Source organism: Garra rufa, chromosome 21 (genome assembly GCF_049309525.1).
Source record: "Garra rufa chromosome 21, GarRuf1.0, whole genome shotgun sequence".
NCBI lineage: Eukaryota > Metazoa > Chordata > Actinopteri > Cypriniformes > Cyprinidae > Garra > Garra rufa.
Window position 1 is genome coordinate 17,276,449 of NC_133381.1, and position 27,118 is coordinate 17,303,566.

Consider the following 27,118-nt stretch of genomic DNA (forward strand, 5'->3'; position numbering starts at 1 on the left):
TATTATATCACATTTTATATATAATTATTATATTATGTATAATAATTATTCAAAAAAATAATTATAATATATATATATACACATACACACATTTTATATATAATTATTATTTTATGTATAATAATTATAATTACTATAAAGTTATTTACTTATATAATTAATTATATAATTGTTTGTTAATATATAATTATTATCCTATATATTTTTAATATTGTCATATATTAATATAGTAATAAACAATATATCTATAACAATATATTTTATTCAATAATTAATATTATTATTATTATATATTTATTATACTATGTACAATAATTATAATTTAAGTTATTTATTTCTATAATTATTTCTATAACATTTCTTTGTTAATATATAAATATTATCCTATATATTCTTAATATTGTAATATTCATTTTGTAATATCAGAACTAATATATATATATATATATATATATATATATAAAATAATATTACAAATTCATACAATATACAATTACAATTTCAGTATATCGAGTAATAGTAAGAATGATATTAAATATTATATATAGCATAATTATTTAAATAATTATAATGTTTAAAAATAATGAATCAATACAATAAGTATATAATATATTCATAACATAAGGTAAAAGATTCATATGTGGTATATTACTATTATTTTTAATAAATTATATTAAAATACCATACTATATTTTTGTACATATTTAATCAATAATTGCATTCAATTATTATGATATAACATTATTATATATTATATAGCATAATTGATTTAATAATTATTAAGAATTACAAAAAAATAAAATTTAGTCAGTATAATATATTCATATTATTGTTTTTAAAAAGCATACTGTATTTGTACATGATTGTCATTTGTTCATTAATTGAAAACAAAGTCTTAGTTAAAAATTTCATTATGTGCTTGTGCCAAGATTAGCACTTCGCTAGTAAACAGGTATTTGAAATCATAGGTGTTTACCATGTTGTGTATTTTTTTACAATGGCTGTAATGCTGTACTGACCAATCAGCTTTCAAGACCAGAGCTATCAGTCTTAAAACCGAAAAAATTAATTGTATATACAGTATATACAACATCTTGAAATTCCAAGACTGAAAACGTCAGCTTTTACGCTACTTATAAAAAGACTAGTTTTGAAGACAGCTCTCAACAACCCCCAACTGTCCCTTCCAGAAATAATATGAGCTTTTTTTTTTAATTTAGATGTGCGATGAAGATTTCGGGGCTGGGAGAGGCGAACAGCTGTGTTTCTGCCCTGATAAATGACTCATTTAAATGAGTTTCATTAACAATACGTTGGAGTCTTGTTCAGCGCCGCGATATGTTTTGATGTACAACAGCCGTTATGACAGCAGGGGTTTGTGCGGCAGTCCGTGAGTTAATGGAGTCAAATGGAAATTATCTGACGGCTAACGCATCTCTGAATGTAAATCTTCCCCGAATATTAAAGTCGGGCTCGCCGTATGTCGGCCGCCTATCAAATTATTCACTCTGTGTACATAATAGAAACCAAATTACCTCATACAAAGGACGTGGAAAAGTAAATGAATTGGTTGGCACTGATATCTCCTCCCGCTACCGAAACACACGCTAGGTTGAAATCACTAGTGCGTGACTAAGTGTTTGACGATGTGGCCTGATCCGTGACCAGCTTTTCCGGTTTCTGTGCTGCTTAATTTGAGGGTTTGGGAGGTGGAGGTTTCAATGAGGGATTAAATGAAGCTAATCCCATTTCAGATCTGCACAAACAAACACGCCAAAGCAAAGCCCTGCCCGAGTCAAACCCAGACACAATGCTTTAATATTACAGGTACAGATACTGTCACAAGTGCTATTTAACGGAGAAATACATGCTTAGAGATTTGAACATCCTTTATTAGTGTATATCCATTCCTCACAAACTTCAAATCAATAGCAGTTAGTCTTTAAGCAGTTTAATTTAGTACAAAGCGCATCTTAAAATGAATGCTAATCTCATGAACGCTATTATTACTACTGTAAACGTGTTAACATCTGGCTTAATAAATTCCCAGGATAAAAAGTGGAAATATCTTTAATACAATAATTACTCTTAGAACGTTTACCGTAGTATTTCAGGTGTATTCATAGAAAACAAAACATAGCAACATAGTAACATATGCTAGTTCAGCTACCTTTTACATAAATTAGTTGGTAACATTTTACAATAAAGTTTCATTTGTAAAATTATGGTTAAGCCAATATAACTATGGTTTCTACAAAACAAAATATTATATTTTGACATTTAACATCTAAAAGAAAATGAAATAAATAAGCCTAATGCTGAGCTTGCGTTACTTATTTGAAAAAGTAACTTGGATTTTTTTCTTGTAAATTTGTGTTATTTTACCAGTTACTTGAAAAAAGTAATTGGATTACATAAAAGTAACACCATAAAAAGTAACTAATTACTTTTTCAGGTTGAAGGAAGTGAATAAATTGGAAAAGTAACGTTAAAAAGTTATATTTTTGGTAACTGTAAAGGCCATTTAATGCCAAAAATATAATAAATAAGCCTCAGGCTGAGCTTGCGTTACTTAAAGTAAAAAGTAACTAGAATATTTTCTTGTAAATTTGTGTTACTTTTACTTGAAAAAAAGTAATCTGATTACATAAAAGTAATGCACTGTAATGTTGCGTTACACCATAAAAAAAGTAACTATAATAAATAAATACACCTCAGGGTAAAGGAAGTGAATACAATTGAGAAAGTAACTGTAAACTGTAACTGTAAAGGCCCTTTCATGCCAAAAAATTAAATAAATAAGCCTCAGGCTAAGCTTGCGTTACTTATTTGAAAAAGTAACTCAAGATATTTTCGTCAATTTAAAAGTAATGCATTACTTTACTAGTTACTTGGAAAAAAGTAGTCTGATTACATAACTTGCGTTATCTTTAAAAGTAATGCATTATAATGTTGCGTTACACCATAAAAAAAGTAACTAATTACGCTACTTAGTTACTTTTTATGCAAAGTAATGCATTACGTTACTTTTGCGTTACTTTTTGCCACCTGAGCTGGACTCGCTTATTTATAATTATTATTAACAAAAATCACAAAAGTTATAATTTTTGGCAACTGCAAAAGCCCTTTCACACCAAAAATTAAATAAATAAGCCTACTCATTTAAAAAAAGTAACTCAGATATTTTCATCAATTTAAAAGTAATGCATTACTTTACTAGTTACTTGAAAAAAGTAATCTGATTACATAACTTGCGTTATCTTTAAAAGTAATACATTATAATGTTGTGTTACACCATAAAAAAAGTAACTAGTTACTTTACTTTTTATGGAAAGTAATGCATTATCTTACTTTTGCAATACTTTTTGCCACCTGAGCTGGACATGCTTATTTATTTTCAATAACAAAAAACACAAGTTATATTTTTGGCAACCATAAAGGCCCTTTCACACCAAAAATGAAATAAATAAGCCACAGGCTGAGCTTGCGTAACTTATGTGAAAAAGTAACTCAAGATATTTTCAGAAATTTAAATTGAATGCATTACTTTACTAATTACTTGAAAAAGTAATCCGATTACATAACTCGCATTACTTTTAAAAGTAATGTATTATAACGTTGCGTTACACTATAAAAAAGTTACTAATTACGCTACTTAGTTACTTTTTATGCAAAGTAACGCATTACGTTACTTTTGCGTCACTTTTTGCCACCTGAGCTGGACTCGCTTATTTATTATTATTAACAAAAAACCCAAAAGTTACATTTTTGCCAAAAAATGTAAATAAGTCTCAGGCTGAGCTTGCGTTACTTATTTGAAAAACTACAAAATTGCTAGTAAATTCCACAAATAATAACAAGGAAATAGCAAGTAACACCCAATTTAAACACCCAATTTTGAATTAAAAAAATAAGTAGAAACAGTATTTTCTCAAAGGTACTTAATTTTGGTTTTATTTACAACTTCGAACTTCAAACAACTAGTTTGTACAGGATAAAATGTTCTGTATTCCATTATAAAACCAGTTTAGCTAACATTTAGTGAGACAGCTGTGTAAAACGTGAGTAACAAGTAACAAATATCTTTCTTTTGGCTGTGGACCTACAACAAATTTTTTTCTAACAAAATGCTACATGCTCACGTGACTCAGTGAGCGAACTTCTATAATACGAGGTGAATTACGGTCAGAATTGAGTTCCCCTCAGAACTGAGTAGCATTTCAAAGGGCGCTTATAAAGCAGAACTCGATAGCCAGCAGCTATTTCACATAGAAAACGCAGCTTATCATCGAAACGCAGACCTGTACTCTCTTGCACGCGCACTTACGGCTGCTAGACGCCCCGGAGAAATGTAAATTTCCCCGTGTTCATTTAATCTGCAGCAGCGTGTGGCATTTATTCAGAAAACAAAGCAAACTGAAAGGGAAGAATGCTCTGATTTTATTAAAGTCTGATGTATGCCGTCAGTAAGGCAGCTCTGGGAACCAAATGATCGATATTCAACATCACCAGTGCATTTTAAGACACTCAAATGAAGAAAAGAAACACAAATTTTATATAATCTTTGATTACAAATCTGTCAGCCTGACTAGAATAACCAAACATGTTCAACATTGTGCTTATACTTGTGTTTGGCTTTGCACAAACCCCATGAGCTTTGAGCTGTCGCATCCATCACTGTCAGGACTAATTATTGCCCTACACTTTTCTGTGTGTCTTGCAAACACACTGCAAGCTTCTGTCCCTCTCTCTCGAGATCGTTCTGTCTCGTTTTGAGGTCACAACGGACGTCTTTAGTTTTAACAACCCCCCTTTTATGTCTTGTGACCTTAAGGGGTCATGCGGATGCACTTAAAAGGCCATATTCCACACCATTAAAGTCTACTTTTGAGGTTAGTCAAGGTTTCTCGCAGCAAAAATGTCATAATTAAGTTTCAAATAACCATTTTCCAGCCTCTCTCTTAGAGAGGAAAACTAAACAGCCTGGTTTTGCGAACAAAATGACCTCTGTTGTGATTGGTTTGACCTTATACAACTTTTACAAGTGGGACACTTTCTCAGTTTCTTCTGAAAATGCAAGAAAGTGAGAATGCTTTAAAAATACACTACAGTTGGAACGAAAGAAAGAAAGATTATTAGTAGTAGTAGTATTAGTAGTAGCATGGAAAGAAACTATTTTTCATATTATATTAGGAGTTTTTCCAGTACCAAAAATAATAATGATAATATTTATAATAAATACTACTACTACTACTACTTCTTCTTCTTCTAATAAAAAGTGATTATTATTATTATTATTATTATTATTATTATTACTGTTAAAAGATTTATTGACATTTATTTTATAATTAACTGGGGTATATTTTTCAACTTTTCAATATTAATAATAACTTGTTATTTTTAATATGATTGTTGTTGTTAAAGAAGGAAAAAATAAACAAATGTTTCATTTTTTTTTTTAAAGAATTTGTCATTATTTAATAATAATAATAATAATCAATACAACTACTACTAATACAATTAATCAAATGAATTACTTATTTATTATTATTATTATTATTATTATGAAAACAAATAATAATAAAGATAGAAATTTTACAATTACGACCAAAATACAGTGTAATATTTTTCAAGAGTCTGTTTGTTATTATTATTAATTATTATGGAAAGAATAATAATAAAAAAATACTACTACTACTAAAATTAAATGAATTACTTTATTATTATTAAATATTATTATTACAATTTTTTTATTAAAATAAATATTTAATTATTTATTATTATTATTATTATTATTATTGAAAGAAAGAAAAAACAATCCTTTTTTCATATTTTTCAAGATTTTGTCATTACTAATAATAATAAATATACTACTACTAATAATAACATTAAAATGGTTACCTAATTATTATTGATATATTTATTATTATTATAAATTATTTTATGACCAAAAACTGTGGTATATTTGTCAAGGGTCTGTTATTGTTATTATTAAAAATAATAAATACTATTAGTGTTATTATGGAAATGATGAAGAAAAAATTAAGTATTTTTCATATTTTTCAAGAATTTTTATTATTTAATAATAATTTTGTTATTATTATTATTATGGAAAGAAAGAAAGAAAGAAAGAAAGAAAGAAAGAAAGAAAGAAAGAAAGAGAATATTTAAGAAAAAGTCAAGAGTTTGTCATTAATAATATACTACTAAAAAAGAAAGAAATCATCTTTTTATATTTTTCAAGTATTTGTAATTAATAATAGTAATAATAATAATAATAATAATAATAATAATAATAATAATAATGAATATACTACTACTACTAATAAAACAAAATAAAAAAACAATTATTTATACACTTATTATTAATGTTATTATTATAAAAAAAATACATGTTTTTTTTCTCTTGAAATACTTGAAAAATATACCCACATTTTTGACAAATAAAAATAGAAACTAAAGATTAAAAAAATAAAAACATTGATAAACATCTGATAAAACTAACAAAATCACACCAAAAATACCATGGTATTGTGTCTTTTTACAACATGTATCATGGTAATCTTGGATATCTTAAAGTATTAGAGTGTTTACCAGGAATAGGGCCAAACATGTACAAATAAATAGCAAAAAGTACCATGGTATTACCATATGCAAGAGCTCTTTCACTACAACATTCACTGTAACTTTATATTCCCTATAGCTGTACACCCTTATGAATTGCCAATGTAACTTTATATTTCTATTTTTATTAAATTGTCAGCTGTACCGAGAGAAATTCACCATGCATTTCACTCTCAGTTAATGAAGTTTCTTATAATACAGGCCTAAAGTTCTCAGAGGTCCACAAGGAACGGCTGTCCGCTTTGGAATCGATTCAAGTCTCCTGGAATCGGGCCTGCGCTGCATTGATTCACCGTTAATGCCGTAATGACTGTTTTGGCAGCGGATTTTAAACGCCGCTGTGGTGCTTTGGGATGCCGGTCATTAAAAACATGTTGTTTGATTAAAATCAGAAAATGTTTTGCAACTGCACTGCGGTTTAAGGATCCAAATGTGAGATATGCTAGAAATCATCTCCACACACACACACACACGTGGAAACGCAATGCACTGCATTTCCGCCACCGCTGAGGTGCGATATCATGATGGCAGTGAGTTTGTCACGGCGGGGTGCAGGTAAGTGTGAGGATCTGTGTTTTGCAAACACATTAGCTCTGTTCCAAAACCTAGTGGGGCTGTCTTGCTGTTTACAGCCTACAGTACACAGACAACTGAAAATGCAGCTCATAAACTATTTGGGATGCTAAACTAGACAAATCTACCTTAGTTAGCTATGCTAAGCTAGCAGTTAACATAGAAGAAAGCCATCTGTTCACAGTCCAATTCATCTCAAAGGCACTATAGAAGTATGCTATTTGAAATAATTGAAGTATTTTAGTTTTGCTAAAACAATACACAGCTACTCTAAAAGGTAATACTTTTTAAATGGCTGATGAAAGATGTGGTGAATCAGATTCAAATGAATCAGTGAATTGTTTTTTAACTGATTTATTTTCATGAACTGTCCATACGAACTGATTCACTGAAATGAATCAAACTTACCAAGACAGTAAATGTAGGAGATTTGCAAACAATGAATCTGATTCAAATGAATCAGTGAATTGTTTTTGAACTGATTCATTTTCATGAACTGTCCATACGAACTGATTCACTGAAATGAATCAAACTTACCAAGACAGTAAATGTAGGAGATTTGCAAACAATGAATCTGATTCAAATGAATCAGTGAATTGTTTTTGAACTGGTTCATTTTCATAAACTGTCCATATGAACCGATTTACTGAAATGAATTGAACTTACCAAGATAGTGAATGTAGCACATTTGCAAACAATGAATCTGATTCAAATTAATCAGTGAATTGTTTTTGAACTGATTCATTTTCATGAACTGTCCATACAAACTGATTCACTGAAATGAATCAAACTTACCAAGACCGTAAATGTAGGAGATTTGCAAACAATGAATCTGATTCAAATGAATCAGTGAATTGTTTTTGAACTGATTCTTTTCATGAACTGTCCATACAAACTGATTCACTGAAATGAATCAAACTTACCAAGACAGTAAATGTAGGAGATTTGCAAACAATGAATCTGATTCAAATAAATCAGTGAATTGTTTTTGAACTGGTTCATTTTCATGAAGTGTCCATACGAACTGATTCACTGAAATGACTTGAACTTACCAAGATAGTGAATGTAGGACATTTGCAAACAATGAATCTGATTCAAATGAATCAGTGAATTGTTTCTGAACTGAAATTAATCAAGCTTACTAACCGTGCATGTAGGATTTCTGCATACAATTAATCAGGTTTAAATTAATCAATGAATTCTGGTTTATTCACATGAACTGTCCATACAAACCGATTCACTGAAATAAATACAATTTACAAACACAGTGCATGTAAAACTTCTGCATACAGTAAATCAGATTCAAATTAATCAGTGGATTGTTTTTTGGATGGTTCATTAACATGAATTGTCTATACAAAACGATTTACTGAAAGTAATCAAACTTATCAGCACAGTGCAGGGAGGACTTCTGCATACAATGAATCAGATTCAAATGAATCAGTGAATTCTGGTTTATTCATATGAACTGTCCATACAAACCGATTCACTGAAATGAATCAAACTTACCAATATGGTCCATGTAGGATTTCTGCATACAATGAATCAGATTCAAATGAATCAGTGAATTCTGGTTTATTTACATGAACTGTTCATACAAACTGATTCACTGAAATGAATCAAACTTACTAACAGTGCATGTAGGGCTTCTGCATAGAGTGAATCAGATTCAAATGAATCAGTGAATTCTGTTTTTTTATATAAACGGTCTATACGAACCTATACACTGAAATGAATAAAACTTACAAACACAGTGCATGTGGGACTTATGCATACAGTGAATCAGATTCAAATGAATCAGTCACTTGTTTATTGAACTGGTTCATTCACATGAATTGTCCATACAAACTGATTCACTGAAATTAATCAAACTTACCAACACAGTGCATGTAGGACTTCTGCGTACAATGAATCAGATTCACATGAATCAGTGAATTGTTTTTTGAACTGGTTCATTTACATGAATTGTCCGTACAAACTGATTCACTGAAATGAACAGAGCTGTTTTTGATGAGGTAAAAGGGTATTATTTTACAAGACCGTTGAGAAAGAATTTCTCAGTAACTCAGTCCTTATTTATTATCATTTCTCTTCACTCAGTCGGCCATATTAGATTTATTTCCTCAGCTTGTTGCAGTGTATTCTTGGATTGCTTTAAAATGCCAGTCTTTGGAACACAGCTAATGTGTCACTAAAAGAAAAAAAACAGGTCAGATGGACAAAACCAGAGACAAACAGTCAGAGATGTCTGACACCAGGGACGATGCGTCTGACAACGGGAGTCAGATTACTGACAGACTCACTCAGCGTACAGCAGCGTGCGGGTGTGAGGAGTGTGTGTTGTGTCAGTGCGCTTACCGCCTGCGTCTCTATTTGTGCTTGATTACACACAGCATGCCCACAGAGGCCATTGCCACTTCTACAATGGCGCACAAACACACAGAGGCCTTTTCTTAGCATTCATCACTCTATTCTTTGCTAGCCTGACAAGGAATAATATTGTGAAAATTGCACGTTTAGAAGAAGCCGTCATTATATCTGCTGCGGCCGGTAATGACATATCAAGACGCGTAAAGTGTCTTATCTCCTGTGGCGCTATCAGAGCATTTCAATTCACACAATCACTGCGAATATGTAAGCGTTTACATATATTTTTCCAGTCAGAGATGCTATCAGAGACATGCTTATGGTTACTGAGCTAATATTGTTTCTAGAATATTTTTTGTACCTGTTAGGTTTGTAAACATAGGTGGAATCGAATTAGCCAGGGAGGAAATCGTATTAGCCATGCTTGCTAAGACTAACATTAGTACCACTGCGAATATTTATAGGTTTAATGAAACTCGTTCCAAATAGTATGTGCTACAGGCATGAAATATACATCTAAACTTTGCTAATTTCATCTGGCGGACATGAAAACGGTGTAAAAATCGAATAGATAGAGGTACCAGACCCATATCTAGAGACTTCGGACTTGGCTAGCCTAGCAACCACCTAAAAGACCTTAGTAACCACTAAACAATGACTCAGTAATGACCAAAAACACACTATAGCGTTATGCTGGTAAGTTTTGTGTAAAATCCACCAGTTTCTCTGTCAGAAAATGTAAAAATGCAGCTTCAGTGTAATGTTTGTTAACGTAGCTACAATACTAGCCTGCTAGCTAAAGTAATTACAGATTGTTTATGTAAAAGAAATCAAGTTAGGCCTATCAAATTCCATATTGCCCGAGTTAGACAATGCGTCAAACAAACACATTTCAGACTTCTATTAACAAATTGCTTTTCCCGCCTTTTTTAAATGTTTGACTTTGCATTGTTTAATAGATATTACCTGAGGTAAAGTCACCAGTTTTGTGCAAAAAACAGCTCGTTTTTCTTTCAGAAAATCAAATTGTAGATAGTAGTTAGACAATTAGTAATCACACATACGAATTTCAGACACGCTACCAATATCTGCTATGACAAAAGTTAACGCTATTTTAGCTAACTTGCTAAGCTATGTTTACAATCTCTAACTTGTTAGCAGTAAGGCTAATCAAAATATTAAAAGCCTGAGCATCTTTTATCATATTGCTTTTCCCGCCTTTTTAAAAGTTCCACTTAGCATTGTTTAACAGACATTGCCTGAGGTAAAGTCACCATAATGCAAGTTTTGCACAAAAAGGCCAGTTTTTCCCTCAGAAAATGTACAAATCTAGTTGTAGATAGTAGTTAGACAATCCGTGATCAAACAAACGAATTTCAAACACAAAGCTAAGCTACTATTATTTGCTATGACAACAGTTAGTGCTATTTCAGCTAACTTGCTATGCTATGCTTAGAAACTGTAACCTTCTAGCAGTTAGGCTAATCAACTAATAAAATGCTTAATTAACAAGTAGAATTGTTTATTTGGATAATTATAATTTAAAATATGTACTTATTTATTGAACATTAGCATTGTTTATCATTATGCTTTTCCCACCTTTTTTAAAAAGTTCCACTTAGCTTTGTTTAACAGACACTGCGATGAAGTCACAATAACGCACGTTTTGTGCAAAAAAACTGCCAGTTTTTCCTTCAGAAAATTTTAAATTCTAGTCATAAATATTAGTTAAATAATGTGCAATCAAACAAACAAATTTCAAACATAAAGCTAAAATACCATTTTTTGCTATGACAACAGTTATCGCTATTTCTGCTAGCTTGCGATGCTATGTTTACAAACTGTAACCTGTTAGCAGTAAGGCTAATCAACTATATTTAAAGACTTAATTAAAAAGGAGAATTGTTTATTCAGATAATTACTATTTAAAATTTTTACTTATTTATTGAACATTAGCATTGTTTATCATCTTACTTTTCCCGCCTTTTTAAAAGTTCCACTTTGCATTGTTTAACAGACATCGCCTGAGGTAAAGTCACCATAACATGCCAGTTTTTCTTCAGAAAATGTAAAAATCTATTTGTAGATAGTAGTTAGAAAATCCGTAATCAAACAAACAAATTTTAGACACTAAAGCTAAGCTATTATTTGTCACCACAACAGTTAGCGCTATTTCAGCTAATTTGCTATGCTTCGCTTACTGTAACCAGCTAACAGTTAGGCTAATCAACTATATTAAAAGCCTTAATTTAAAAGTAGAATTGTTTATTTGGATAATTATAATCTAAAATATGAACTTATTTATGAACATTAGCATCTTTTATCATATTGCTTTTCCCGGCTTTTTTTTTTTAAAGTTTGACTTTGCATTGTTTAACAGACATTGCCTGAGGTAAAGTCACCATAACACTTTTTTTTGCGTAAAAGGCCAGTTCTTCCTTGAGAAAATAATAGTTAAGACAATCCGTAATCAAACAAACAAATTTCAGACATCAAGCTAAGCTACTAGTTAGCACTATTTCAGCTACCTTGCTAACAGTAAGGCTAATCAACTATATTAAAAGTCTTAATTTAAAAGTAGAATTGTTTATTTGCATAATTATAATTTAAAATATGAACTTATTTATTGAACATTAACATCTTTTTTCATATTGCTTTTCCTGCCTTTTTTTAAAAGTTTGACTTTGCATTGTTTAACAGACATTGCCTGAGGTAAAGTCACCATAACACATTTTTTTTTATGCCAAAAGGCTACAATTCAAATTCAAAAAGTTTTGTCATAATATGAGCTCCATATGGAGCTCATATTATGACAAAACTTTTTGAATTTGAATTGTACAAATTTGAATTATTGACAAGTGTCATTTAAAAAAACTGAATATTATATGGTATTTAACATAGTCCTGAATTCGATTTTTTTAAAACTTGAATATTGAACATTTGAAATTGAACACAACTGAATTTTCAAATCGCAGATTTTCAAATAGACATGTATTTTCAAACAGCAGATTTTTGTTATGATTTCTAAGAATATTCAGTTTTTAAAAATACAACTTCAAGTTTTCAAGATGAAAAAAAATTCGGAACATCAAATTCAGTGTTCAAAATTCAAAGCGCAGAAATTCAGATCGTACAGAAAGTAGGCCAGAGGTTATGCACAGGGAAGAGTAGATGATCTACGAAAAGTCGAACGAAGCATTTACTGTGACCGAGAGGGGGCATGTTTGGTTCACTTAGGCTAGTTTTGCCGTGGTCACAACATATTAACTCGTGGGTACATGATAATACGCCGTGGCCACAATATATTATCTTGTGGGAACGTCATAGTAACTCGTGGGAGTATGATATGTCATGGCAACAAGATCTTTTTGTAAAGATAATGACATGCCGGAATCGCCGCGCGGCTGCTGCCTTCTCTTGTAGTGGAAGGGTTTTGTGCAGTTGAGGCGGTGTTCGCGACGCGGTCACAGTGCGGACGCTGCAGCTCACAAAAAGATTTAGAATTTTAAAAAAAATTATCTTTGGCTGCGCCTGCTGCGAAGCGCCGTGTTCGTGGAAGCGGCAGGATTTTGGGTGCAGGAGCACAACTTGCACTTCGCCTCCGCGCCGCTCCCATTGAAAATGAATTAGACACTCGCGACTGCCGAGTCCCGTTTGAAAAGGCCTGAAGTGATTTGTGCTGTTTTGGGAAAGACATTGCTATAGTTGCAAACAACAAGATCACATTTGATTTCATTAAAAATAAACACAACAGAAATGTACTATATGTGTTCTTCTATTTATAATTCATAGTCCCATAGTCTTCATGTCAGGCACATCTCTGTAATTTTTTTTTTTTATTATTATTGATCATACTAGGAGAATTCCATTACATGATCTTCGTTTTCAACACTACTGACAAATGTTCTATTTGTTGTTAAAAATCTGGTTAAAAGACATAACATATTTTCTTATCTCTGGCGGCGCCTGACGCAAAGAGACATAAGTGGCAGTATTTTGGCTGCAGGAGCACCGCTTGCCTGTTAACGGATCGGTTCTTTATATTTCATATTTGTATATTATTATTATTAAACAGTAGGCTAATACAATAGGCCTAATTTTATAATAATTATATTAACTGGTTAGGGCTATATTTATGGGCTATATTTATTGTTTTATATGCTTATTTCCCTTTCAGTTCGTGTAGTGCTTTAATTAACTCTCTGTATAATTATGCTAGTATTATTAATATGCTAAAATATTTAGCAAATACTGTAAACGCCTGACAATTATGCCAATTAAGTTTTTACTTTATTAATGTATTTACCCCAGTTTGTGACGATAAATGAGCATGTTGTGTTCATTGTGTTTCAAATGAAACTGCATGAATGATTTATTCCTTAACTATAAAAATGTATTAGTTTATCAATAAGCCGAAATGAAATATGTTATATTCACCCTTTAATCTGCACTTCCAGTAAAAATTCCTTGTCGGCAAAACTTTCAGAACCTGAAGTCAAGAGATCTCAAGTATGATACAAAGCTATAGACAACTAACACAACATTTTATAGCCCGCATACTAATAACAGCCTAGATATGTATGTAGTCTAATTTGTTGGGGAGTCGCTCTCCAAACATCGGGTATTAAAATTGCCTTTGAATACGCGTGCGCGTTTTGCTTTCAGTTTCGTTTTACGCAAAGCCGACTGATAAAGAAGTGGGTATATGCCGTATAACTATATATACACTGCCATCTTGTGGCCACAACATATTATCACGCTCCCACGAGTTAATATGATGTTCCCACGAAATTAAATGCTTCATTCGACTTTTCGTAGATCATCTACTCTTCCCTGTGCATAACCTCTGACCTACTTTCTGTACGATCTGAATTTCTGCGCTTTGAATTTTGAACACTGAATTTGATGTTCCGAATTTTTTTTCATCTTGAAAACTTGAAGTTGTATTTTTAAAAACTGAATATTTGAAGTCTTAGAAATCATAACAAAAATCTGCTGTTTGAAAATACATGTCTATTTGAAAATCTGCGATTTGAAAATTCAGTTGTGTTCAATTTCAAATGTTCAATATTCAAGTTTTAAAAAAATCGAATTCAGAACTATGTTAAATACCATATAATATTCAGTTTTGTGAAATGACACTTGTCAATAATTCAAATTTGTACAATTCAAATTCAAAAAGTTTTGTCATAATATGAGCTCCATATCTCCAAGGATAAACGCAATTGTCTCCAAGATATTGTGCAGTGCCAAAGTATTTGCATTGCTGTTCTTGTGATCCTCTCATCCACTGTGTCCACACTAGATTCCAGTTCTGCTGGTGCAAAAGGTTGATGCTGTCCATAAAACACATGACAAAGTTGCTGCGTCTCATTTCAATGGCTGAGTTGAGTCGCATTTCAAAGCTGCACATGCTATTAAAGGGATAGTTCACCCAAAAATGTAATGTTTATCTGCTTACCCCTGGGGTATCCAAGATGTAGGTGACTTTATTTCTTCAGTAGAACACAAACGAAGATTTTTAACTCAAACCGTTGCAGTCTGTTAGTCATATAATGGCAGTCAATGGTTACCAAATCTTTAAGAGAAAAAAACAACATACACAGACAAAACCGAATTAAACCCTGCCGCTCGTGACGATACATTGAGGTCTTAAGACACAAAACATTTGGTCTGTGAAAAAAACTGAACAGTATTTATATTATTATTTAAAATTTTAAGTACTTGTGCTTATCCTGATTCTGGCAGCCGATTAAAAACTAAAAGATTATGTTTCCTTGTGTGAACTCATCTGGGAGTGTTGACTTTTCCGACTACATTGCGAGAGCACATTGACGCGTCACACGCTGGCTGTTGTGAACGCGCTCCATACAGCTGAACATTCCGGTGGATCAGAGGTAAATAATGATATAAATACTGTTCAGTTTTTTGCACAGACCGATCGTTATGTGTCTTAAGACCTCATTGTATCGTCACGAGCTGCATGGTTTAATTTGGTTTTGTCTGTGTATGTTTTTTTTTTTGTCTAAAAGATTTGGTAACCATTGACTGCCATTATATGACTGAGAGACTGCAACTGGTCAAGTTAAAAATCTTTGTGAGGTGTAAAATACTATAATTTTTTTACTTTGCAATTTAACGGTTACTTTTTTTTAAACTTCCCCAATGACATTGCAAATCTGTTTCTGGTAGAATTAGAAGTAGCGCAAGGTCTTGGAGCACATCAGAAATTTAGTTTAGGCTACTGTTGAAGATTTGAAGATTTGTTTGTGTATAGCATAGTCCAGAAAGCACAGGAGCAACTAAGGCAACAGCGTGCATTAAGTTAGAACAATACCGGACAATAAACAGATACAAACTCAGGGCAAAAAATACACAGGGAACAATAAAGACGTGCAGGTATGCATAATCACTAATCATAGAAACAAACAAGTGATGGGCAAATAGGAACAAAAGAAAACAAGGTAAACAAACTAAACATAGAATCATGGAAAACTAAAATCATTGGTTGAAGTAGTGAGGTCTAAAATATGGTCATGCAGAAAAAGACATTAATATGTGCTTTATAAGTACTAATAAATAGGCAATATGCTAGTAATATGCATGCTTAATAATAAGCAAGTAGTTAATAGTGTGAATTGGTCCCTAAACTAAAGTTTTAACTTTATTCCCTCCAAAAATAAATACATTTAATTTAATATAGAAATGAATAACATCCAAACCTTCTAAAACATTTAAATATAACAGGGTTTGAACAAACATGTATTGAATGAGAAACCTTCTTAAATAATTTCAGTATGGCCATATAAACACAATGAGTGGAATGCTAGTGAATATAAACAACTGCAGACACTAAGGATATGAACTTCTTTTTAGAAATGCTTTATTGAATTACGAAAATACTATTTGTGTTTAGATTGAATTGAAACGTGGTTATTAATGATTGATTAATATTAATGATTAAAGTGACAATCAAGAAGATGATCACATTCCTTCCATTTCAGTTAATTCCTTTGACTTCTCTGAATCCTTCACACTATGCCTTCTTCCTTGATATATAGAGAAATAAATGAAAATTTCAGTATTCAGTAACACAGCAAGCACATAAATTCATTAGAAATTATACTTGCTACTGGCCTCTGACCTTTGAGTTTGATTGGCCCCAGCGTCACAGTATTGGTGTGGTAGGTGCTGCTGTCAAGGGATCTCTTGCGACGTGAGAGACAACCTTGGCGACAGCGGGAGTTGTAATCGTTATCAGGGCAGATGATCACCTTACACTGCAAGTACACATAGGCGTGAGTCCGGAGGAACTTGAAAGCCTGGAATCTGAACTGAGCGTAGTAGTAATGACCGCTTTTGTAGGAATAATATGTGTTGTCTCTGGCACATCTACAAAAGACAAAAAAGAGAAATACAATTTGGATACAGTTTGATCTACAGTCAAACTATTAGTGCAAATGAGTACAAAGACATATTTAGACTAGAAAGGAAGTCACAGTTAAGAATGAAAAGGTCTTACCCGTTACGCAGCAGGTCATAGGAGCGATTTTTAAAGTCATTGGGATTTGGAGACGCTACACAGGTGTCCAGGAAGAGATCCAGGCTGTTGTCATGCCTGTTTAGCTCTACTTGAACGTACAGATACTGATTCAGGTTCACCTCATATGGAGAGTCGTAAATTTGTTCATTGAAACTGCTGGAGGTGTAGAAGGCTATGCTGGCATTGAAGTGGCCCGTTCCTGTGATGTTGGCATTGATGTCCTCCCTGGCCTTGTAGAATATCTGCACCATGGTGTCCGGCTCCATTCGGCAGCCCACATGAAGTAGGAAATGTGACTGATGAGCGATTTCATCCGACTGAGACTGAGAGTCTCGCACATTGTTGGTGTAGGACATGTAACCATTCATCATCTAGTAGGAGGTAATTGATAACATGCTTATACCAGTACTGGAGCCATGCTGGATCTGGCACATGTGTAGGTCATACCTCTTTGATGGTCCCACATGCGTCAAGTGGGAAACTGAACACAACCTTAGTACTGCTAACGGAGGGTCTGCAAACATGGTCATCCACATAAAGGTCATATGCACACACCCCAAGTGAGTTCAAGTAAGACCTTTGAATGACAATGACCATGTTGTCTGAGGAACAATCCACCCGACCTGCAGAGCAAGAATTTCATCCCTTCAATGTATTTTGTGCATTTAAAGTATTTGCTTAAATGTATTTCTATTTTATAATAACTACAGCTTTTCAAATCAAAAATAACTAATTTCATATTTTAGTATTATTTCAAAGGGCATTACCTTGATCTGCAGTCAGAGAGCTTGTAAAAAGGGCCTTGAAACCATGGCTGACACCAGAGTAGTTGCTCCTGAAAACAACAGTCATGTATTGTGAAGAAGAGTGAAACACCTGATGTGTGGTGTCATTGAAGCAGACCTTTCCCAGCTGTGGATAACCAGTGGAAGAGCCGTCGTACACCGTTATGTAGGCACAGTTACAGCAGCGCTCCAATCTGAAAGAAACAGACATTTTAACCCAAGTCAAACAAACCATATGTGACCCTGGACCACAAAACCAGTCTTAAGTCGCTGGGGTATATTTGTAGCAATAGCCAAAAATACTTTGTATGGGTCAAAATTATCGATTTTTCTTTTATGCCAAAAATCATTAGGAAATTAAGTAAAGATCATGTTCCATGAAGTTCCCTTCCGGGAACTCGAACTGCGTCATCAACGCTTTGGGGAACGCCATTGGCGAGCCGCACTCTGAACATGTCTACAACCAATGAATTGACGGGAGTGACACACCGGCGCGGTGACGTCACTGGCGCGGTGACGTAAGCGACCGGGAAGTATAAAGCACGTGCGTTTGATGCCGGCGTCAGCTTTTGTCATTCAGCGAGCGCTCTGTGTGTGTCTGTCTGCCTGCATATTGCTGTTTTCTGTGCCAGTTTGCACAACTTTTATTTGAGCAATATGTCAACCAAAAAGGGGGAAAAGAAACATTTCTAGAAAAGCGGTTGAGCAGCCACATAGACAGTGTGCCCTTCAGCGGGGTATTTCCCACCGATGTGGGCCCCGAGCAGGCTCTGGACAGGGGACCATCGAGGTGGTCCCTAGTCAGGAAGGATGGCGGGCTGCGGTCCTTCTTAGATCTCAGACAGCTTAACCTCTCAGTCAGAAACTGAAGTTCAAAACTGTCAGTGTTTCAATTCAGGTCCGAGGACTGATTTGTCATGATAGATCTAAAAGACATCTCCATCCTTCTTCAACACAGGAAGTTTCTGTGGGTTGCTTTTAGGGACAAAGCTTACCGAGACAGAGCTCTTCCTTTAGGCCTTGCACTGGTTAGCGGTTCAACATCGAGGTGTTGTTCTCGCTCGCAAGAAAAGTGTGCTTTCTCCATCACAGAGAACCACTTATCCAGTTGTCGTGTGGGATTCGATCATGACGCAGGCACATAGGTCACCTGCTCGAGTCGATCCTCACTACAGCCAATGCGACCAAGCTAGGCTGGTCACTCACTGTAAAACAGTTTCAAATGCTGTTAGGTCTTTTGACAGCTGCATCCAACGTGATACCTCTTGGACAGCTGTACATGAGGCCGCTTCAGTGGTGGCTCAAAACCAAAGGGGTTCTCCCCGAGGGGAAACCCATTTCGCATCAGGGTCACGCGGCGATGCCTACGTGCTCTAGACATGTGGAAGAAACCTTGGTTTCCTATGGGAGCAGACGTCCTGTCGAGCGCTCTGCTCCCGGGAGTTCTGGAATGAGTGTGACCCCTGAGGGGGCACATCTCATAGAGGCCGGTGTTTCAACCGAGGTTGCTGAGACCATCCTTCACTCCAGAGTTCCCTCTACGAGGGAACCCTATGACCTTAAGTGGAAGTTGTTTACTGCTTGGTGTAACCAGCACCAATTTGACCCAGTTCACTGCCAGATTGATACAGTACTGGAGTCTCTGCAGTCTCGCTTTTCCGCAGGGCTAACCCACTCCACTCTGACGGTGTACGTGTCGGCGTTATTGGCCTACCACCCCCTTTCAGTGCCTGTCAGTGGGTAGAGTCCCCTTGGTCATACGTTTTCCTCCACGGTGCACCTGGTAACCTTGGAAGTTATGGGTGTGGCCCCTGAGGGGGCACAACTCATAGGATCCGGTCTCGCAACTGAGGTTGCTGGGACCTTTCCTTAATCCAGAGCTCCCGCCACAAGGAAACCTTATGGCTTATATGCGATTGCCCATTTGACTCAGTTTACTGCCCGACTGGTACAGTACTGGAGTTCCTGCAATCTTGCTTTCCGCCGGGTTAGTCCACTCCACCTTGAAGGTATCCGTGGCGGCTTTATCGGCCTACCACGACCTCTCTTGGTGGCTTATTAGTGGGTAAGAACCCCTTGGTCATTGTTTCCTTCACGGTGCACTCCGAGGCCTAAGATCCCTACATGGGATCTCGCTGTGATGCTCCTCGTGTGCCTGAGGGCCGAGGTATATATTTAGTCTCCCTCTTGTTCTGGGGAAAGACCAGACAAAGGAGTACTATGTTCTCCTCGTGGGCCTGAGGGCCGAGGAGTATCTCTCCCTCTGGTTCTGGTAGATGACCAGACCAAGGATTATTCTCCCTCTTGTTCTGGCACGTATGGTTCCCAGACAGAGGTGTAACACCACTCGCGTCCTGGCAAAATCCCCAGGCGGAGACGTTCCAGTGTCCTGGCATGTTCACCAGGCGTTCCTCTTTATCCCTCTTGCTCTGGCAGTTTCCCCAGGCAGAGGTGTAGAACTGGGTATTTCTCTAGGTACCCCTCCTCTTCATCACAGCTGGTTACACTCAGGCCTCCTATTTCCTCCATTCGATGGAGCTAGACCGTTGGAAGTATAAATGTGTCCAGTATGAGCACTGGACACATACGTCCACATATGTGGCGTAAGACAGAGCAAGCTGTTTCAAAACAGCACTATCAGTAGATGGATCGTGGATACCATTTCTACTACTTATGAGCACTTTGGCCTGCCATTACCCCTGGAGGTCAAGGCTCACCGTACTCGAGGCTTGGCTGCCTCTGAAGCTCTGTTAGCAGGTGTCCCTGTCCAGGACGTCTGCAGTGCTGCGGGTTGGTCCTCGCCTCTGACATTTGTCAGATTCTATGAACTCGACCTCAGAGCCACTCCTGGCTCCTTTGTCCTCTCGCCTTAGCAAGGGCTAAGCCCAGAAATTCAGCCCCCTCCCTAGCAGGAGGAGACTTCTCAAGGACGCATTCTTTCTATCAAGAAAGTAGAGAAGTCTTTTTGCCTACTCTCTCCTCGAGTGCCTGAGGGCCGAGGAGCATTTCTCCCCCTGTGCTGGTCAAGCGGTTGAGAACCCTATCCTCGTGTGCCTGAGGGCCGAGGACCACACTGCCCTCTTGTCCGTGGAATACTAGACAATGGCTTATTCGGTCCCTCTTGTTCTGGCTCTTCCCAGACAAAGGACTAAGACTCCTCGTGCGCCTGAGGGCCGAGGAGTACCTCTTGCTCTGGCTGGCGACCAGACAGAGGTCTATCACTTTCCTCATGTGCCTGAGGGCTGAGGATCACACTGCCCTCTTGTCCGTGGAATACTAGACAATGGTTATTCAGTCCCTCTTGTTCTGGCTCTTCCCAGACAAAGGACTAAGACTCCTCGTGAGCCTGAGGGCCGAGGAGTACCTCTTGCTCTGGCTGGCGACCAGACAGAGGTCTATCACTTTCCTCGTGTGCCTAAGGGCCGAGGAACACTCTGGGCTGAGGACTATTTCTCCCTTTGCACTGGTCAAATGGCAAGCAAAGGTCGAGAACTCTATCCTCGTGTGCCTAAGGGCCGAGGATCATATCGCCCTCTTGTCCGTGAAATACTAGACAATGGCTTATTCGGTCCCTCTTGTTCTGGCTGTTCCCAGACAAAGGACTACCACCTCTCCTCGTGCACCTGAGGGCCGAGGAGCACTCTAGGAGGTCGAGTACCCTGTCCTCGTGTGCCTGAGGGCCGAGGACCACACTGCCCTCTTGTCCGTGGAATACTAGACAATGGCTTATTCGGTCCCTCTTGTTTTGGCTCTTCCCAGACAAAGGACTACGACTCCTCGTGAGCCTGAGGGCCGAGGAGTACCTCTTGCTCTGGCTGGCGACCAGGCAGAGGTCTACCACTTTCCTCGTGTGCCCGAGGGCCGAGGAATACTCTCCCTCTGGTTTGTAGTAGCATACTAGACCAAGGATCATTCTCCCTCTTGTTCTGGCACGTTTGGTTCCCAGACAGAGGTGTAATACCACTCGCGTCCTGGCAAGTTTCCCAGGCGGAGTTATCACAGTGTCTTGGCAGGTATTCCAGACACTGTTTCCTTCTTGTTCTGGCACCTTAGTGTTACCAGACAGAGGGAACTTCTTCTCTGGAGTGATGCACCAGAGACACGACGCGTTCCTTTCCCTTGGCTTAGCAGCAAACTGACACTGCGCAGGGATTTGGAATCATGGGGGCGTGGGTAGTCTCGTTCCCCAAAGCGTTGATGACGCAGTTCGAGTTCCCGGAAGGGAACGTCTCAGGTTACGAATGTAACCCTGGTTCCCTGAGGGAACGAGACACTGCGTCATGGACCATAATTCCCGCATCCCTACGGCGCTCGCTTCATTCCCTAAGAGCTGACGCCGGCATCAAACGCACGTGCTTTATACTTCCCGGTCGCTTACGTCACCGCGCCGGTGCGTCACTCCCGTCAATTCATTGGTTGTAGACATGTTCAGAGTGCGGCTCGCCAATGGCGTTCCCCAAAGCGTTGATGACGCAGTGTCTCGTTCCCTCAGGGAACCAGGGTTACATTCGTAACCTGAGACGATTTTTTGTAAAATTCCTACTATAAAAATATCAAAATGTAATTTTTGATTAGTAATATGCATAGTTAAGAACTTAATTTGGAGAACTTTAAAGGCGATTTTCTCAGTATTTTGATTTTTTTGCACCCTCAGATTCCAGATTTTCAAATAATTGTATCTCGGCCAAATATTGTCCTATCCTAACAAACCATATATCAATAGAAAGCTTATTTATTGAGCTTTCATGTGATGTTTACATCTCAGTTTTGTAAAATTTAACCTTATGACTGGTTTTGTGGTCCAGGGTCACATATAACTTGTTCCAACCTGCAGGTTATTAGTGGTACTGCACAAAAGAACTCAATAATAGCACTTCTTCAGTAATATCACTTTTCATTAATCAAAGATTGCTTGTAACTTTATAGATAGCAAACATAATTCCACTAGTTCCACCACAGTTAAATCAATCACAAGTTCTTTCACTTACTGCACATCAGCAAATGTCAGGAAGATCCTCTGTCCTTGCTGAGCAGTGAGATACCACACACAGTAGGCATTGCCATGGTAATAGCTTGGGTAGTTTGGACTGGAAAACAGTCCAGAACCATACAGGTGTCCTCCACACACTAGTAACTAGAGATTGTGATGCCCCAAAATACATGAGATGCATTCAACATTGTCCAGGCATGTGGAAAAAGAGCAGAAAAGGTTAGCAAAATTGGCACAATAGATACAGTTGTTGATTAGTGCATGTGAAAGAAAAATTCATTCATACCCTTTCTGTGTGATTTTAGAAGCATATACTTTTTCTTTAAATAGAGACACCCAGAAAGCAAAGAGACATAAAAGGTAAAGAATGTCACCTAGATGAGGGGAAGCAGCTGGGGAAGCAAATGGGCACCTTTGGTGACCCAAAAGGTCTCTTAGAAGGTTTTCTATAGGTTGACTAGTATGCTAAAAAAGGAGTTTTCTTTGGTCCCTGGGGGATAGGGAGTTACAGGCTGTTTTAAGAAATAACCTTGAGGACTAGAGAAGGGATATAAGAGTGGAGGAAGCCCTCCCTTTCTTGTCACATTCTGCAGCAACCTGTGTTCCTGTATGACTGTCTGACCTTCTTTGCAAAGAATAAATCCTTACAAAAGACAATTGATTGAGTTTGTCTCTTATGCGATGAGAGTCGTTTGATTTCTGCCACGACAATTTGGCGTCAGAAGTGAGGATTTCCTTGGATGTGCCTTTTGGACCCGAGAGCGGACGGTGATTGATCATCCTGGACTTAGAAGTCGCAGCCCTACCCCGAATAAATTCAGGGACGAGGGGCCGCCCGCCAGGGCCCAAGAGGGACACCACTGGAAACAACAAAACGAACCCGAGTGGCATCAGAACTCTTCGGTAAGAGACTGATTTAAATGGTTTAGAAACATTTTGGGGTTTTAAAAGTGTTCTGAGAAAATTTTGGGTACTGAATTATAATTGGAATTGAGACAAACCATAGTGGCTGGTCTGACTCTGTGGGTAGCGTGATGGGGCATCACGCGTGATTTGGGGCAAATCACAAAACGACAGCACAGATAATACAGGAAAATTGAAAAAGAAAATTGTGTGGGGAAAGCAAGCGTGATTAAGATTTCACGAAGAAATTGAAATCAGCAGATTGGGAGATTTCAGAGATCGAAATCACGTAAGCAAGTACGACACAAGGAGTAAGTTTCAAGTGGGGTGTTAGGCTGTGTGGGTCATTGTTAATCGGAGCGGAGGCCGCTTCGCCCTCCCGACTAGGGGTTAGGAGTCGGAACTGTTGGAGACGTCTAACAGATTATTTAAGGCGCCGGGGTACCCAGGGGAAAGAGAGTCACTATGGGGAAATCTCAGAGTAAATTTGATAAATATGATACACCGGTGTTTGATCAAATGAGAAAATTGTATGGCCAAAAATGCATGAAAGATATAGGAAAGTTGGATAAATATTATGATGTCCCAGAGGAGGGAACGTTTAGTGTTAAGAGATTAGGAGTGGTAAAGGAGTCGATTGAAGAGGGTAGCAGTAAAGCACAGAAAGGATGCTGTGCGAAACATGTTTGTCGGAATTGTGAACAGACAGTGAATTGTTGGATAAGGGAGGCAGATAGAAGAGAGAGGAAAATGATACAGAAAGAGTTGGGAGAGAACAGGATAAAAAAGGAAAATAATAAGGAATGTGAGGGAGAAGTGATTGCAAAGTGTGAACTTTTGAACATGTGTGATGCCTTCGCTTCTCCACAAATGATATCACCACATGAACCTACTAACAAGTGTAATGTCTCTGTGTTTTCACATGCACCGCCGTATCATCACTATCCCGTGGCTGAGCTGCAAGCCCTGAAAGTGGACCCCGATCTCGACTGCTCTCCACCGAAAAGACCAACATCATCACTAACGAGACCAACATCACCACAACAACAGGTGAAAGCCGCAGGGGGCCAAAAAGAGGAAGAAGAAGACCCCGAAATGATTCCTGAGACCCCCAACAATGAAATTAAAGAGGAGAAGGCACGCAGACTCCACCCAACAAAACAAAAGTAAGACAAGAACTGCCTTAAGAGAAGAAATGGTGAGCAAAACAGCATTTCCAGCACGTGTGGGCACATCAAGGAGTGGCAACTGTTGCCAGAGCAGAAAAGAATCTGTTCAAGACTATTATCATCGATTGTGCGAGACTTTCAACAAACACAGCGGCTTGAAAGAGCCCGACGAGAGAGGAAATCAACCTGACACCTGGGAGTGTCATCTGCGAAGCTGGTTTCTGAGTGGACTGAAACCTGAAATTGCACGAGCAATGAAATCCAGCTACATCGAGTGGAAGAATGGGCGGCTGTCTGCTATTTTAGCGCACGCTTTGCATACCGAAGAACAACAAACGGTGAAGGCGAAAAGGGTTGAAGCAAGGACTGATAAAGAACTACAGCTGGCCATGGTGCAGGCTGTAAACGCAACCTGGGGGTTATTCTGCTGCCCGATATCAACAGACAAGAGGGGGAAGAGGAAAAGGACGGGGTGTAAGACCCCTGAGCTGGACTGGAAGAAACCCAGGACTGCGTACCCGCAAGTTTTGTGGGGGTACTGATTTTGACTTCAGACGATGTACCAAATGCAGACTGTGTGAGAAAGATGGTCACTGGGCCCCGAGAATGCCCTGAGTACCAGCAGAATCAAGCGGACTGAGGTGAGAAAAACGGAGAGCAGGGAGGAGGGGTCCCGGGTGAACAGCCAACAGCTACAGTGCAGGGAAGTGAACATTCTTTTTAACCACACACACAGACACATACACTGATGTAAATACTGCTCTCTGCAATGAAGAAAAGCTTGCGTTTACACACATTCTGATACAAACACTGCTGTAAGCAATGAAGAAAAGCTTGCATTTCTTTGTGTGTTTTTGATTTGAGTAATGAAATTACTGATAAATGTGTAACAAAGTATGAAAGTGAAGAATTTAAAATAAGTTTTAAAAGTTCCACAATACCCATGCTGGTAGAGGGGGTATTAGTTGAATCTCTAGCAGATTCTGGGGCATACAAATTTTGTTTGTGACTATGTGATCTGCAATGTCAACCGTCATTAAGTAATAAATTAAATGAGTACATTTCTGAAGTAAGGCACAAGATTTTTTTTTTTGTTTTGTTTTTGAAAGATTCACAGCACCCTAAAAAAGAGGGGGGCTGAGTGTTAAAACAATCATTTTCTAATTTACTGGCATGCCCTGTACCCCTTATGGGTCGAGATTACTAAAATGCTTGTCACTGACTCCTGGGGTGTCAGAGTGACAGAGCAGGAGGAGAAATCGTGCAGTCTGCAAGATAAGACCCGGTGGGCTTAGAGGGTGTGTGAATTGGCTAAGAATTGAACAGAGCCATTTAATGCACAAATTATGCTGTTTGACAAATTACATTGCACATCACATGTCATAATGGGAAAAATAGACTACCAATAGGAGAAAGATTGGTTTAGAGGAGAGGTAGGAAAACTTTCAGCAGTAAAAAGATATTTTAGACAGAAAAGGTGTGTGCGGTTTCAATTAGCCTGACAGAAAAAACAAAAAACAAAAAAAAAACAAATTGAATTTTTAGCTGATTCAGGGGCTACAAGATCAACCGTGCGGCTATGTGACTTACCATGTGTACCAGAGCTAACAGATCAATTTTCTGGGTCTCTCTGTGCGTCAGGACGTACAATGTCTGAGAGATTTACAGAACCATTAATTTGCGAAACAGAAACAGGAAGGGTGCTAAAACATGCATTCTTGCTTTCAAAAACTTGTCCCGTACCCATTTTAGGACGAGATCTGATGTGCAAACTGAATTTGAGGCTCATTTCTGAATCTCACGGGTGGTGTCAGATGTGTAAAAAGAGATGAGCAATGGAGCTGTTTGCACGAAGAGTCTCAATGGGCTTACGAATGGCACATCATAAATCTTGATTGGGCTACAATGATGTGCGAAAAAGCTAGGGAATGTGTAACATGCTCTGAGGCAGAAATAATGGCACCTGATGATTTGCATTGTACGTCACATGTCGTAGTGGAAAGGGATGAAAACTACGAAAAAGATTGGTTTGAGCAGACTTGTGCAGAGACTCTGAGTTTTGACAAAATGTTTTGGCGAAAGGATGTGTGTGCGTTGGCAGCATGCCTTTCAGAGGCGCAGTCTAAACAATGCAGAGCAGAGCAGACAGTTCCACATTTGTCGT

At 37.3% G+C, this 27,118-nt stretch overlaps 1 protein-coding gene across 1 annotated transcript in view; it reads right to left on the minus strand.

Annotated features, from left to right (window-relative positions):
• LOC141295342 (CUB and zona pellucida-like domain-containing protein 1) overlaps nucleotides 1-23,662 on the minus strand; it is a 64,397-nt gene extending 40,735 nt beyond the window's left edge. Inside the window, exons 1-6 of the mRNA XM_073826558.1 lie at nucleotides 23,531-23,662; nucleotides 22,881-23,026; nucleotides 17,875-18,086; nucleotides 17,555-17,730; nucleotides 17,087-17,478; nucleotides 16,698-16,956 (exon numbers count right to left, since the gene is read on the minus strand). Coding sequence (XP_073682659.1) covers nucleotides 16,698-16,956; nucleotides 17,087-17,478; nucleotides 17,555-17,730; nucleotides 17,875-18,086; nucleotides 22,881-23,026; nucleotides 23,531-23,662 — 1,317 coding nt within the window. The remainder of the gene's footprint in view (nucleotides 1-16,697; nucleotides 16,957-17,086; nucleotides 17,479-17,554; nucleotides 17,731-17,874; nucleotides 18,087-22,880; nucleotides 23,027-23,530) is intronic.
• Between the last annotated feature and the right edge of the window lie 3,456 nt (nucleotides 23,663-27,118).